The 16,271-nt window shown below is 40.2% G+C and overlaps 1 protein-coding gene across 5 annotated transcripts in view; it reads left to right on the forward strand.

Annotated features, from left to right (window-relative positions):
- Nucleotides 1-8,163: 8,163 nt before the first annotated feature.
- The window catches only part of HBP1 (HMG-box transcription factor 1), a 31,001-nt gene continuing 22,893 nt past the window's right edge, over nt 8,164-16,271 (forward strand). Inside the window, exon 1 of one of the 5 annotated variants that reach the window (XM_030834405.2) lies at nt 8,164-8,207. In XM_030834405.2, coding sequence (XP_030690265.1) covers nt 8,193-8,207 — 15 coding nt within the window. In that variant the 5' untranslated portion in view covers nt 8,164-8,192. Of the gene's footprint in view, nt 8,208-8,363; nt 8,369-12,740; nt 14,322-15,257; nt 16,253-16,271 lie in introns of those variants that run through there. The other 4 variants (XM_070046259.1, XM_060304804.2, XM_030834407.3 and 1 more) reach the window with 4 other exon arrangements.

Raw genomic sequence — 16,271 nt, forward strand, 5'->3', positions numbered from 1 at the left:
AGCCTCCCTATCCCACCCCTCTAAGTGGTCACAAAGCACCGAGCTGATCTCCCTGTGCTATGCGGCTGCTTCCCACTAGCTATCTATTTGACATTTGGTAGTATATGTCTTGGTGCATATACTTTAACATAAATACTACTTGTGACGCATGCTGTGTGAATGTGTTTTTGGTTCATTCTTTAAACCCTGGCTAGCAGCCTATTTAAAATGCTGCAAGTGAAACATATGGCATGAAGCAAGGAATTTTGGATTTTACTGAAATATGTAGGATTAAGTGCTAAGTCCTTTTCCTTTCTAAAGCATCTTTAAAATATGGATATAATTTTTCCTAATTTTTTTCAAGAAATGTTATATTTGTAACAAGGACTAGATGGCCTTTGGCATTCTTAAAGAATATGAATAATGTATAAGCCTAGCGTGGTAAGTAATACATCTGGATAAGCTGTATTATCAAGCTTAAACAACTGAAAAAGGGATTCTCCTATCTAAATAAAATGTTAATGCCTGAGAGAAATAAAACTATTAATACATAAGGGAGAAACAGGATTATTAATATATAAGGGAGAAATAGAATGATAAGGAATGCTGCCTTCTAAAATAAAAGTGTGAGGTACAGCCTCATGTTGAATATCAGAAAGAATTTTGATGAGAAGAAATTGGAGGAAAAAAAGAGAAAGAAAGAAGGAAATTGGAGAAAGAGTTGAGACCTTACCTCTTCCACGATACTTTTCAAGGCAGCAAAACTGGTTGAGCAACTGAAACTATATAGTTGTTAGTCTTTACGAGTATTTAAAAAAAAACACCTTGAAAATAAAATGAATAATGGAAATGTTAGCAATAAGGTAAACCAGGTGTTTGTGGAGGACTTGTGTGCCCAACAATAATTATGAGAGGTTAACAATCCCATTTGTATAAGTGAGAAAAATCAGTGATTCCATCCAAATCATTTACTTTGTGCATCCATGGCAGAACTCACGGGCAATCGAGATCTCTTGCTTCCTCCTGCAATTCTTGGTCTGTCACTTCAACAGAAAAAAAAACCCACACAGCCTAAAAGTTGTGAGATATTAATATATTTATTTGGGGACCTTACTGAGGGCTACAGCCCAGGCAACAGCCTCTCAGATAGCTCTGAGGGACTGTTCCAAAGAGGTAAGGGAGGGGCCAGGATATATAGGAGTTTTTGCTGAAAAAACAAAAATGTAGTCAGACATCAAAAGATTACTGCTAATCACACACACACAAAAAGACCTCAGTGATTTTAGTGCTTTTCTATGTATGGGGAGATGCAAGAGTCTGGGCTCATTGAAATTATTCCTCTGATATATATCTTAATTATCTAGGGCCAGTATCGTGTTTTCCTCCATCCTGAATTCCCCTCAGGGCGCACTGGTATGGGTGGCACCGTGGCCACTGGCTTGAGGGCAGGCAACATTCTTTGTTTACTGAAATGGTAGGTAATGTTTTTTTGTCCACACTCATATTCTCTTAATGATGTTTGAGCCTAGTATATAGAGAAATGTGTACAGAGTTTCCAAGGAAAACTATTTGACCAACAGATCTGGGTCTTCCTGTCCCTTTTTTATGCTCTAAGTTTGTAAATTTAAAGTTGCCTAGGAAATCCTGAAGAAGCATGTAACTTATATAAGGGAAGATGTGATGGTGGATGATACGGAGGTAATTGTCTCCACCTTAAAAATGAAAGGCCACCTGTTAGGTGTTGTTCCCAGATTCTGATTTAACCACAGCTGGGTCTTGCCGTTTTCCAAAAAGATTAAAACGTCACTGCAAAATGTAATATGTGAAATGTTCTGTTAGTACCAATTATAACTGAGTCTTTAAAGTAGATGCATTTATTACTCTAAATTGTGCAACAAGCAGGACCTGTGGGGTACACAACAAAAGCCTTTCCTGTCCCGCTTCTTGTTTGTAGGAAAAGGCTTCAGCCTCCTAGACTTTCCCTGAGTTCCAGAGGGCAGATTCAATGTTACTAATTAGGGAAGTGAGGGAATGGGAAGAAAGAAAAAGCAGTAAAGAAACAACAGTGCAGAGAAGGGGCAGGGTCGTGGTTCCTCTTGAAGAGATACACGTAACAATCTGGTACATCTCTGAGTTCTTCTACAGGAACTAAGGTCCCCAAGCACGTGGAGGATGGTAACTTCAGGCTGAGCTCAAGATTCCTGAAGCCCCGCCCTATTACCTCACCACCAACCAATCAGAAGAAAGTCACACCCTGTGTCCTCACCTCAAATTTTGACTAAAAACTCTTCCCTGAAACCCAGCGGGGAGTTTGGTTTTTTTTTTTTATTTAACACGAGCCCCCCATTCTCTTTGCTTGGCCTGCAGTAAACCTTTTTCTGCTCCAAACTCCGATATGTTTGGCCTCAATGTACATCAGGCACTTGGCTTTGGTCACAATTGGAAAAACAAAAATGGCCTTTTTTCCTTTTTTCCAAGCAGAAGAGTGAGCTGGAAATGGTCTGTGAAAGGACAAAAGCAGCCTTGACGCTTGACTGTAACAACCCAGAAGTGAAACCCTCTATGTTTTCTATTTCACATAAAAAAATCTTACAAAGTAGAACCCTTGAGTGAGTTTATGAGCAGTAAATATGCCCAGGGAAAATCTTGGATAGAGTTGCTTCTAACTGCTGATTTTCCATCTCTGCCTTAAAACCTACCACAGTCCCTGCTGAGGAACAAGAGAGTGAGCCATGTATCACTAGAACTGCACTGCATCTTTTAGGCCGAAAGCTGACATTTAATACAAGTGGAACTCTCTTTACAAAATGACTGTATTCTTGAAATGTATATGAATGACATTTTTTAAAGCCAAATAATATCTTAATTATCTTAGGAGAGGTGTTCCCTGTAAAGACATCTTTGGCAAATCTTTTAATTGCCCTGTAAAGCTGAACTGAAATTTTATCTTCCATATTTTTATTACTATAGCACACATTTTGATATGCTTTGTAACTTGAAGGAGTTGGCGTGTATTAATGAGACAAATACTGTCTGCCTTTGTGTGATTGGCACCGTGAGGGAATCAAAATGAATTATAAGATAGTGCTTATACGCATAAGATGAGATCTGTTCTCAAAAAATAGTGATGAATCTACACAGCAAGTGACACATAAAGCACATGGAAGCTTTTTAACGGGGTCAACATTCAAAACAACATATAACCTACAGCATAACATATGATACACTATATACTAATAAGAAAATTCATGCTGCTTATTTTCTCCTTTTATTCACCTGTTCAGCAGGTATCTATGCCTGGACAAAACGATGCATACGATATGGACCAGACAGAAAGATGCATAAGAAATATGGAAGGATGAAATAATGTGAATTTGGGGGGAGCTAAATGTAAGCAAAAATGTTAAGTGTAGCACATTTAAATATATATTACTCCTATGATCTTAATTGCTTTTTATCAGAGTTGTCTCTAAAATGAGCTACATCTTACTGGCAACTAAAAGAAAGTATCAATACATAGAGAAAGGCCTAGGATACCAAACAGACATAAAAGAAAATGTGTGGAAGTTTGTGTTAAACAGTTCAGATACAGGAATTCTAGAAAATTTGCAATGAAAGACCTGAGAACTGTCCTTTGAGCAGATGAAAACCGTTACATTTCTGCTTCTTGATTTTATGAAGTGGAAGTGGGATTAAATAGAATTGTTGCAGGACTTCCCTGGTGGTCCAGTGGTTAAGACTTCGCCTTCCAATGCAGGGAGTGCGGGTTCAATCCCTGGTTGGGGAGCTAAGATCCCACATACCTCTTGGCCAATAAACCAAAACATTAAAAAAAAAATATATATATATATAGTAACAAATTCAATAAAGACTTTAAAAATGGTCCACATCCAAAAAAAATTTTTTAATAGAATTGTTGCCTTCTCTAATACATTTTCAGTAATACTAAATTGCACAACTTACAAAAACTTTTTGAGGGCTGAGGACACCCACGTTTATTTCTCTAGACTTGGCTGTCCTAAACGCCAGACAAATACGTTCAGCTGCTTACAGGAACTGGGTACAAAAATTTCCTGCCTGCACAGGGAGCTCATCATCTGAACTTGACCCCATCCTTTCCCCTTCTCCCAGTGCCCATCTCTGTTTTTTCCAACATTCCCTATCTCTGTCAACAGCATTGACAATAGCACTGACACACCACAGGTATCCCAGCCAGAAACCCTACCTATCTCAGAAACCCAACAATTCTTCTTTTTAAATTTTTTATTGCGGTAACATTGGTTTATAACATTATATGTTTCATATGTACAACCTATTTCTACTTCGGAATACACTACAGCGTGCTCACTACCAAAAATTTAGTTTCCATCTGTCACCATACAGTTGATCCGCTTAACCCATTTTTCCCTCCCCCCACCGCGCCCCTTTCCCTCTAGTAACCACTACTCTGTTCTCTGTATCTGTGTGTTTCAACAATCCTTGATTCTTCCTCCTAATGGTGATTGCGTTATGTCACCCACATATCAACCACTGAAGAAAGGTCTTGCTTTATGGTCATGTGAGGAAAATCTAAACTTTTAATTGCATCAAAAATTACAAACACAAAAGACATATTTCTCAGTCCTGAAAGGGCCCTCATCATTTAATTCCCAGGCAATTCCTTACAATTTGAGTTTACCTGAGTACTTTGAACTAAGATAATTATAAAATTAGCTCATTTAATAAAGTATACTAAGATATATGGAAGGATATTTGTATAAGAGTTTAAATAATCTGCCAAGAAAGATACTACCTGAAAAGTTTGGGCACTTAACTATTTTAGTCCATCTATGGGCTCCATTTTCTAATTTGAGTACTTGATTTGAATGATTTCATTACCTTTTAACATTTTGAAGAGCGATTTTTTTTTTTTTTTTTTGGCCGCACCGAGAGGCTTGGGGAAGAGGGAGGGGCGTGGAGTGCGGGGTAGTGGAAAGCTTAGAGACCTAACCACTGCGCAACCAGGGTATTCCCCCAACAGCAATATTTTAAATATTTAAGCAGTGCCATGTGCTTTATCTCCTACCTTTCTTAGTCCAGCACAGTAGTCATTGGTGTACCAGATGTGGTGGAATCCAGGGAAATACATTGTTTAATTTCACCCCTAAATAGGATTTATCTAGTTTTTTTTTTTAACTAACAAACTAGAACTTGATGTTTCTTTATAAAGACAGAAGTATTTTACAAACTGCTGAAAAGACATTTGGATGTTAGTAGACAACTTCTTGACCTATCTGGGCATAGTTTATGTGTAATATGTGTGTGTGTATATCATATATGTCTAACCAAAAGTAGGTGCTATTTAAAGAAACTAATTTTTTAATGTCAGTTTTATCATGGAAGTGTCTTATGAACAGATGTTCTTTATATATATATAAAGATTTTATATCCATTATATAAAATATAAACCTCATTTTATATTTTATTATATATAAATAATATATTAGTGATAAAAAATTCTTTATATCTGTTTTAGTGAAAGAGTAGAATTTACATATGTAAAGATTTCTAAAGAGATCTTACTGGTTTTGTACTTTGATCTTTGTTCTGGCTTAGGAGTCGGCTGGTTTTGTTAGCCATCCAAGAATGAATGATGATGTTCCTGTTAAATATACATAAGGTACTAATCTAGGCATTTAGTTTCCCAGGAGAGTCAGAAGACAGGACTAATTGTCCACTTAGAGGTATAGAGATTCTAACACTGATATTTAATCAGTTGTGACTGAACTATGAGAATTTTACTCTTCTATTTAATGACTTGGACAAAAACGAGAGTATGTGAAAATATTTTATATCTTTGTATCCTTATCAACTAGCACAGTGGTCAACCAATAGTAGGCACTGAATAAATATTTTTGAATGAATGGATAGAAAAACCTTTACAGGGCTATTAAAAGATAATCATTTCTAACAATGTACAACAGCTTGATCTGTAGGTGAAGTTATTCTTGCCATCTTCTGTAGGTGAAGTTATTCTTCACATCATCCCATTTATTCCACAAATAAAAATACCTCCACTAAGGCTTTTAGTAAACGCTTTCAATTAAAAAACCTTTTAAAATAAGTTAAGGTTCAGCCAAAAGTAGATCTCATGGTTTATACAGTGAAGGGGAGAAAGGAGTGGCACCAGCTCTTGAGAGTTCATTTTTCAGGGAGGGAAAGCTTTTTAGTTTCCTGGAGGGAGTTACTCATAAATAGCTCAGATTTTAGTTTTCAGTAATCAGGGGAATTCCATGGATTTTTCTTTCTGTCAAGAAATTAAACACTGGAGTTCATATTTTCAATTTTTCAATTCTGGGGCACAATGACCCTCCACTGTTAAAAAAAAAAAAAGGGAAGAAAATAAAAATACACAGAATAGCAGGGCCACATTCGAGTCCTGGGGTCACTCCATTAATCTCTGAATGATTGTAAATACAAATCTTGTCCTTTTTACTCAGGGAAAAATTTAGGCATTTTATTGGTCTTCTGAATTACAAAAAAATGTTTGATTACTATTTGTGAACACAGAAAGTGAATCTTTGATCACATGGTAGGGAAGACTATTCCATAATTTCCATTGAAGGATTTGAACAGGGAATCCCTAAGAGAATTTGGAAACTTGTTGCAATATGGGAAAGTTATTTTGGATTTCCAGATTTGTTATGTGGGTTTCAGATAGATTTAAAAATTCAGGAAATGTAGGGGGTTTAAAGGAATAACCAGCTATGATTTAAGGCTCCTTTCCAAAAGTTTGACTTTATAGATTTCTCACTAATATGTTTCCTGCCCTTAATTTTAAGCATACAAATAGTGATCTAAAGATATAAAACCTAAAGCATAGCTTAAATGGTTAAACACTAAAGGTTCAAAAGAAAAAAGGTGAATAATGCCTTTGTAATGGGAATGGTAAAAACATCAATTATAGACTAGGGACTGGACAGCCTTATTTAAAGTGAAGGTAACTATAAAGCCAGAGAAGCCATCCTCCTCGGGTGAGTCAGAGCATTAGTAACTTGAGGAACTCCTAGTGAAAACGAAGTGGGAAGACATTCTTCTTTCATCAATGGGAAGACCTCTGGAGAGAAAAACTGGTTAACAAAAACTCACCAAGGAAATTCAGATAACAATTCACAAATTAAATCAGTTTAAGTCACACATTATACCCCTCTGATTACCTTAAACAACGAGCAAGCTGGTCAATAAGGAAAACATCGCTTTGACTTCCCTTAATTCCAAAGTCAGTAGTAATCGCCCCTCGCCCCTCCCGTCCCGAGCTTTGTAAATTCTCCAGACCCCGAGCTTCTCTCTCACAGTTCATCCCCAAGCCTCTCGGTGCCTGGCACGTAGACGGCATTCAAAAAATCTCGGGTGAACTGAACAGAGTTGGCAGAGAAATCTCAAGCTGCTGTCCCGGGAGGGGCGAGGCCAGGCTCAGGATAAAATAATGCTAAGTCTTCCCACTGGAGCCCAGCACCACCTTTATTATCCCCACTATGCCTGGGGCCGTGATTTGTGGGTGACTGGGTCCCCCACGAGGCAGCGCTGCTTCCGCTTGTGCAGTCATCTCCTTCCCCTCGCACTAAAACAATACCTTGGCCTCCTGCCAAACTTTGAGCAGCGAGCGACTCTGGCTGTTTATGGCCCGGAATGGGTGCTGCGAGAGGTTTGGGGCGGCTCTCAAGTGCTAGCAGAGGAAGAGAAAAGGCCAAAGCTCTAAAACACTCACTTCCTCCGCCCCCTCCCTTTTGTCCCAGACAGCAAAACAAACGAGCTGATACACGTGTCCCTATGACTCTTGTTTACTATCAAGCCTGTACTGTGCACGCGCTTCTGGGATATGTAGTCCAATCGTTTCCTCCGACGTGCAGTTCCTAAGAGGAACGCAGCTAGGCCGAGACTACAAACCCACAATCCATTTCGCGGGCAAAGTTTGGCTCGGGTCCCGGCAGTCTAGGCAGCAATCCAATCCGAAGCGCTCACCCTAGTGATTGACACGCCATCTTCTCCACTAAACACAACACAAAAGTCAATACAAGCCCGCCCCCCGAGACGGAACACGGTATCACCCAATGGGAAAGGGGAAGAATCGAATGGCAGTTCCACAGACCAATAAGAGGGCGAAGGAGCTGGGAGGAGGCTCAACCTCCGGGGGTTTGAGGGGAGGGGGAAGACGAAGCTTGAAAGACTTGGTAATGGCGACGGGTTTGGTAAGTAGGAAAGTTTCGGTTGAGGACTAAGAGTGGCGGCGGGAGCATTAACGTGCGCCGGGAAAGCCGGCGTCAGTCGGAGAGGGGTACACGAGTTGCTGGTGGTGTTGTCGCGGCCAGGGCGGCCCGCGCCGGGGCTGCCCGCACTCCGCGACGGGTTTGTTGTCTTTCTGTTCGGGAAGGGGTGGGGGTGGGGAAGGGAGGGGCAGGATCCCGAGGGTATCGGGCGGCCGGGCGAGCTCGGGTCGGCGCTCCTCTTCCTCACGGCGGGGGCAGTTAACCGTCCGATATCTGCCCGAGGCGAACCCACCGGACCGGCGCTTCCCGCAAGCTCACCTGGGCTTCGCGGCGGCGCGGCCCGTGGGGGTCTCGGGGCGGGGGCTGGGAGGCGTAGGCAAGGACGGTGCTCCGGGCAGGGTGGCGCGGTGGGTGGCCGAGCCGGGTGCGGAGATGGGGCGGGCCTGGGCGGGGGAAGGGGGCCGACGCGGCGCCGGGGCTGCCCCGGAAAGTTTGACTTCAACTCCTCGCGAGTGGGCGGAGGGTCGGAGGTTGGCCCGGGGTGGGCGGCCGGCCGTGGGTGGGGGACTGCCGTGAGGCGCCGCCTCTTTAGGGGCCGAGAGGGGCTCGGGTCGAGCTGGGAAGCTCGCGGAGCCGCTGGGCCCTGGGGCTCATTGTTACGCAGTTCGAATGAATGGGCTCCTTGGCGCCTGCGCGGTGGGGCTGAGCTGAGGGGAAAAACAAGCCTGGAGTCCAGGCTGCGGTCACATGATGGGGGGAGGGGAGGGGAACGCGATGAATGGCGAAAGAGGGTGGGGGATGGACTTGGCGTGAACCGGGAGGCACTGCCTCTGTGTGACCGAGAGCGAGGCTTGGCAGGCGATTCCAGTCTCCGCCTTCCAACCTATACTGCTGCCCCAGGCAGATTAAAACAAAACAAATAATCCAGGCGAAATCGAGAGTCGGGGCCCGGTTTTTGTAGCTTCTTCTAACGCTACACGCAGTCTAGGGGATTTCGCTTTCCGCGGTGCGTTCTACACCATCTAGAGTTCATTCTTTAGGAGTTTTCAGCAAGAATCTTTTGTAAAAGGAGCTGTGGCTGGAGGGAGATACTCAAAGACTCTAGCTCTGGGAGCCAGTGATGCTAAGAAGGGAGGAGGGTAAAAGGGAGTTGTGTATATACTGCAAAGTGTTGGCGTCCTACCAACAATTTAGACTAAGTGCTTTAGATTTATTTCCCTTTAACTAGCAATAACAGGTGATTCCCAGCAGTGGTCTTGAAATTAAAGTTACCTTTTGAGAATTAAAATAATTTTAACATTTGTAAATACTTTTCTATTGTTTAACTATTGATAATGATCTACATTTGTGATGTACTTCTAGTTCTTTCCGTCGTTGCTTTTTGTTATTGTTTTTGATATTTTCTGCTTTAGCTTGCTAACGAGAGTGTTAGGGTCAACTGTTGAGTTTCCATGATTAAACTACTTAGTTCTTGCTGAGCAGGTAATTGTTGACAAAGTTTTAAGGAAATTTGAATTATATTCAAAAGAATTAAATACACTCATTAAGTTTTTGAGCTACTTTATACTTTTGAGGAAGCCGTTTAGCCACTTTATAGCAAAGTACTTTAAAACAATAGTTTTTGTTTATTCTAACTTGACTAATATATTATTTACAGAATGAAATTTTGATTTCACTTTGTAGTTTCCATTTTATTTAATTTCATAAGCCCCATTACCTTTTTCAGCCTGGAAAACTCTTCCCCCTTGTTCACTTCTCAAACTTCTACTGCATATGTTATTTTAAAAGTTACCTTCTCCCGGGATTTCCCAAGATTTCCCATGTTTCACAGTGCTTGCTTCTCAGACTTCAAACATGGTACTGTCGCTTTAAGAGTTGTCTCCTCCGCTGTATTTTAATTTCTTTGGACGTTTTCCTCACTATCCAAATGCTCTGTGATGAAGGCTAACCGGCTTTATGAATGAATAAACTGCTAGACCTTGAAGGCCCTTGAGGGAGAATTGCTAGCTGGTCTGCTGTATTTCTGTTTGAAATGAAAATATTAGTACTTTTTTGCCATAAATTATGATAAGTTAGTACCGTGTTAATGAGACAATGCCAGGTATTTTACATATATTATCTTTTGAGTATGAAGGCGAACTTTTATCTAGAATGAGAAAATAAATCACAACAAATTTTTTTAAGCTGACAAATACGTTTGTATATCACAAAATTGAGGAAAAGTGATATTCTTTATTAACAATGATATTCTTGTATATTCTTGTTTATGCCTGACCCATCAGTAATAGTCATATACCTTCATATTTTGATCTGCATTTACTTTGGTATTTCATATCATAGTTTACACTGTCCTTTTCTGTAGACAAAATAGAAAAATAATTTTCTTCTATAATATAGTTGATTGAATTTTTAGAAGTTACTGGTAGTTTAGAAAAGCTTCTTCCACAAGTTGTTATACGTAATGTGAAATTTTTTACGGTTACAATCAAGTTTGGGAAAATAAATTTCATGTAAAAATTCTTTCATATATGATTTAAAGATTTTTCATACAGTGAGTCATCTTAAGTACTATGTGAATTGACAGTACTCTTTTTAACAGGTTTGTGGATAGCTTGTAGTGGTGTGTTAGGGGTTTGCTGTTATCTTCATCAATTTCAGTATTTTGTGTCAAGTCAGCACAAAATTAATAAGAGCTTATATAGATGTATTTGGCACTGGGCGACTGATTGGTAGGAGAATGCTTTGGAACCAGGTAAGGGTGTGTGATGTAGTGTCTTATATACTTCCAATAACTATGAAAGGTAGACAGGTGCTGGTCCCATTTAGAAAGAAGAAAACTGAGGCATAGAAGTTCAACTGTTCAGAGTCATATAGATGGTAAGTGATGCTCTACAGTAATATATTTTATGGAAAGAATACCACCCACTGTTGGGGTGTGGATTTTTTTTTTTTTTTTTAACCTCAGCACTGTGGCAAACTAGAGTTGTAGAAACATTTCTCTGAAATCTTTTGTTTGAAGTTTCATTGGAAATATTCTAAAAGAACTACATTAAGGCTTCGACTGCTTTTGGTGTAGAAAGTTATGTTTAATATAGTTTGTTATGGAGGCTTATTTTAGCTTGGAATTATGTAATCCATTTTAAATACCACTTCAATTCCTCATGTTAGAGTTATAAAGTAATTGCAAATTACTGTCTCTTCACCTTCTCCCCACAAACAGTTTGAGCTTGATATAGAAGTTCTTCAGGATTAAGGGAGGGCATGTATAAGATCCTTTCCTTGATGTCCATAATGAGGATGGAAAGATAAGGAGTCAGGGAAGAATTGGCACTTGAACGTAGTTGAAATTAGATGTCTAACTTATGTTGGTCTATCCCTTTTGTCCTTTTTCTCAGTTTCTTTTTTTTTTTTTTTTTGAAGAGAAAATGGTCCCATTCAGTCATTAGAGCCCTGTTTTTCTCATCCAGAATATTATTATTATATATATATTTTTTCTTGGCTGTGCTGCACGGCATGCGGGATCTTAGTTCCCTGACCCAGGGATCAAACCTGTGCCCCCTGCAGTGGGAGGGCAGAATCTTAACCACTGGGCCTCCAGGGAAGTGCTTCCTCATCCAGAGTAATACTTTGTTCAGAGCTGTTTTGAAGTTTATACAAAATTAAATGAAGTATGTGGAAATGCTTGGCACATAGTAGGTAGACATTTAGTAAAACCTAATTTCCTTCTTTTTCATTCAGTGAGACTTGGCTATTTTTAGGCATCTCTTCCTAAGATTTTGTGGATATTTACTTCTGAAAGTTTGCAAAACAAATGCAGTAGGGCCTTCTCATCCCCACTCAATAAAATAAAAATTTGTAATATTGAACATGACATTTCAAAGTACAACTGCTGGAGAATTTTACTCTTCCTTTTTGAGAATTCACAGATCTAGTGAAGAGTTGACATGTACAGAGTTAACTAAACACAAGATGAGCTATGTCCAGTCCTGTAATACCAAAGTGGTATTCAAAAGCATGAATGAACAATAGCGTTAGCTCTACCAGGAGAAATTTGAAAGAGGAGCTTGTTTATCATAATGAATATCTAAATTGGTGTATGTGGGGCGTTATTTTTGAGTACGGACTCTTCTGGTGTTCCTTTAGGGTATCAGAGGCCTTGTTTCCCCCCAATACTATAATTTGACAGAAAACTGAGAGACAAAAAGCTTACGTTTGTGTATGGGCTTGAATTTTGGTTTCATGTATTTTATTTAATTCTCACAATAGCCCTGTGAGATAAGTAGAGGCACCTTGAGATTAAGCGACCTGCCCCAGGTTACCTGGCTAGCAGGTGAACTTCAAGTCTGTTGACTTGAAGTCTAGGCTCCCGTTTACTGTACAGGAGGTTTACAGAAGGAAAACTTCCACTATCTCAAGACCAGACTTTTGATAGTCTTGAGCAATGAGACGTGAAAACACATAGAACTCAAGTTCAACAAATATTTATTTGGTCCCTTTTGGTTTTGCAGTACGCGGGCCTCTCACTGTTGTGGCCTCTCCCGTTGTGGAGCACAGGCTCCGGACGCGCAGGCTCAGCGGCCATGGCTCACGGGCCCACCCGCTCCGCGGCACGTGGGATCCTCCCAGACCAGGGCACGAACCCGCGTCCCCTGCATCGGCAGGCGGACTCCCAACCACTGCGCCACCAGGGAAGCCCTATTTGGTCCCTTTTGTTACTTGCTTTGAAACTAAAATGTTTTTTTCCAACTTCATTTAAAGAGTATTGTGATGAGATGTTGGTAGCTTACTAAGACACAGTGCTGAAGAAATGCTAGAAGTTGCAAGGAGATATGAGTGCAGAGTGAATGGTGACCGGGCACCCGGGACCTGCTGGGGCAGAGAGCGAACCTATCTGGGAAGAATGAGAAAACCAAAGGGCTCTGCAGAGGGAGGGGGAGGACACCACAAACTAACTGCAGCTCTGCTTCCTACCCATAAGGAGAGCTCTGAGGACAGGTATACATGAATATCGCAACTCTGAATTTCATAATAAAGGGGAAAAGTGAGAAATTTTTCAAGTTTAAGATTACAACTTGGGCTGACTGAGGCCGATCACATCTGTATATGAGGCATGTACAGATGTTGATACGGAGTTTGAGTCACTAAGTCAGGATGATGAATTGTGTTCTCCGTACTTAAGATGTTGAAAAGTTTTCTATGGGAAGGGTTAAAATCTGCCATTTAAACTTAATATTGATTGTTCCAAGAACTTACACAGAATAACTAGTTTCTCTCATGTTTGGGGCATTACTAAACAAGGAGTCTGCACTGATACTACCAATTACCGTTTCTTTCATGAGGACTTTCTGGCCACAAGGCAGGGCATGCGGGATCTTCCCGTTGACGGGCCCCCTGCAGTGGAAGCTCAGAGTCTTAACCACTGGACCACCAGGGAAGTCCCTCATGAGAACTCTCAAAGGAGGCTGGGAGCGAGTGGCATAGACAGAAATTGGGAATGTGAATATACTCTACTCTTAATACACTCTCCCTTAAATATTTGTTATAGATGTTCCTGCAGACTCATACCGTGTTTCAGTATGGTTTTTTAAATAGACTCAAAAAAATGTTTAAAGTGTGGTTCTGATCATGTTAGACCTCTGTTCAAAAGTATGCAGTGGTTCCCATTGTCTGCTAGTTGCTAATAATAATACTGGCCAGTCTACATTGAGAATTTGCTCTGTTAGGCACTACTGTAAGCTTTTGACATTTATGAGTTCACTGAGTTTTTACAACAACCTATACAGATGCTTTTATTATTTACATTTTACAAACAAGTCATAAAGATTTTAAATAAATTGTCCAGGGCACATAGCTGGCAAGTAGCAAATATAATATGAACTCAGTAGTCTACTGTCGAAGTCCTTACTTACCCTTGTCTACAAAAAACAAACCAACTAACCAGTTTTCCTAAATTAGGATTGAAGATTCTGATCCCAGTCTGCCTTTCCAGCCTTAGTATTGATGGATGACCAGGAGACACAAAGGCCATCCTGCCTACTGGCTTCTATGTTCTTCTGATTTCATCCAGTCCTTTGCTAACTGTGTGAGTTTGCTCGTGTGAGTTTCTCTCATTGGGAGCCTCCCATCCTTTTTTACCCATTCATAGCCAAGCCCTGGCTTTGTAGAACTATGGTCATTTGCTTATATCTTTCCACTAAAGTGAAGATTCCTTGAGATTCATGATAAGCTGTTCATCGATGCACCTAGTATAGTGCCTTGTACATAATATGTATTAAATAAATGAATATATATACACACACACATATATTTACATAAAAAGGAATGTGGCAGTCATTTTTAGCCTGCTGGTTCTCACAACACACCAGGGGTTCTTTTGAAAGAAAACAAGTAAAAACCAGTGCACCAGAGTTGTACCCCAGACCAAATAAACCACTTGCTTTGGAAGGAAGGTGGGGCCTGGGCATCACTGGTTTGAAGCAGACATGGTTCTGTGTGCCACTAGGGTCGAGAATCTCAGATCAAGCTAAGTTTGCTTGGCTTTTGCAATGAGAAGGTGGAGGCTCAGAATCAGGATTTGGCTACTTACGCTTGAGAAGTCGATTTGTGTTACCATATCTCTTGTAGCCACCAATTTTGTAGGAAATTGTTATACCCTAGCAGATTTGCTGTAACTATATCATAAGACTGTGATTAATCACTACATAATAGCTTGTACCTACTGGAAAAGTGTTCATTTGTTGGGAATGCTTCAAACATCTTTTAGATAAACTGTTATTTGCTTAAAGTAGTGGTATGATCTGTGACTTTTTATTGAGATGTGTTGGATAACTTGTCAGATTTCCCAGGGAGGAAATTACCGAAGCTGAATAGCTAGTTGTCTGGTCTCCTGTTGTTAACTGTTTTCAGTAACTATCCTGTTTAGAACATGAAGTGCCCATAGTATGCATAATATTGCCCTATGTCAGTCTAGGGATAAAAAAGTTTTTTTTAAAGTCATTTTACATTTTTTTTTTTTTTTTACTCACTTTGTTTCATTTCATCCTCACAACTGCTCTAGGAAGAAAAGAGCAGGAGTCATTAGCCCTGTTTTCAGATGGAGATATTGAAGCTCAGTCACTTTAGTTCATAGATTTAGTAAGTGATTAAGCTGGTATCAAACCTGTTTCCTTCCACCTACCCCAGTGCGTTTTTCACTACTCCATACTACATCTCACAGTCGGTATTGTGTAAGGCTCTAAGTGCCCAAGAAATGGGTAATATTTGAGGAGTACAGGCAGAAAGCATCTGAAATAAAATATTAGAAATAAAGTAAGGCAGTGGTCAGTTTGGCTGTATGTGTCAAAAGCCTTAAGATGTTTAATTGCCATCCGACTACTAATCTGTCTCTGGGAATCTAAAGAAATAACCAGATATAAGCAAATACTTAAAAAAAAAGAATGTAAATTCACTGTTATTTAGAAGATTGGAAAAACTGGGAATATGTTTAGCAGTAGGAGGGATAAATAAATTTTGGTACATCCTGATGATGTATATTATTTAACTATTTAAAATAGATCTTTGAAAAAATTAATGACATAGGAAAGTGCTTATGAACTTATGTTAAGGAAAAGATCTCAACTATTAATATATATAATATGAAGTATGAAGAAAAATAAATGATTTTATTTAGGTAAAACGTAGGTCTGTGCATGAAAAAGAGATTGGATTGTAAGATAGTACATCAAAATGTCACAGTATCTAACTCGGGTTGGTGGGATTAGAAATAATTATTATAGGGGCTGCCCCGGTGGCACAGTGGTTAAGAATCTACCTGCCAATGCAGGGGACACGGGTTCGAGCCCTGGTCCGGGAAGATCCCACATACCACAGAGCAGCTAAGTCCGTGAGCCACAACTACGGAAGCCTGCGTGCCTAGAGCCCGTGCTCTGCAGCAAGAGAAGCCACCGCAATGAGAAGCCCGCTCGCCGCAACTAGAGAAAGCCCATGCTCAGCAACGAAGACCCAACGCGGCCATAAATAAATAAAAAGTAAATTTTTTAAAAGAGA

The sequence above is a fragment of the Globicephala melas genome, chromosome 9, assembly GCF_963455315.2.
Source record: "Globicephala melas chromosome 9, mGloMel1.2, whole genome shotgun sequence".
Classification (NCBI taxonomy): domain Eukaryota; kingdom Metazoa; phylum Chordata; class Mammalia; order Artiodactyla; family Delphinidae; genus Globicephala; species Globicephala melas.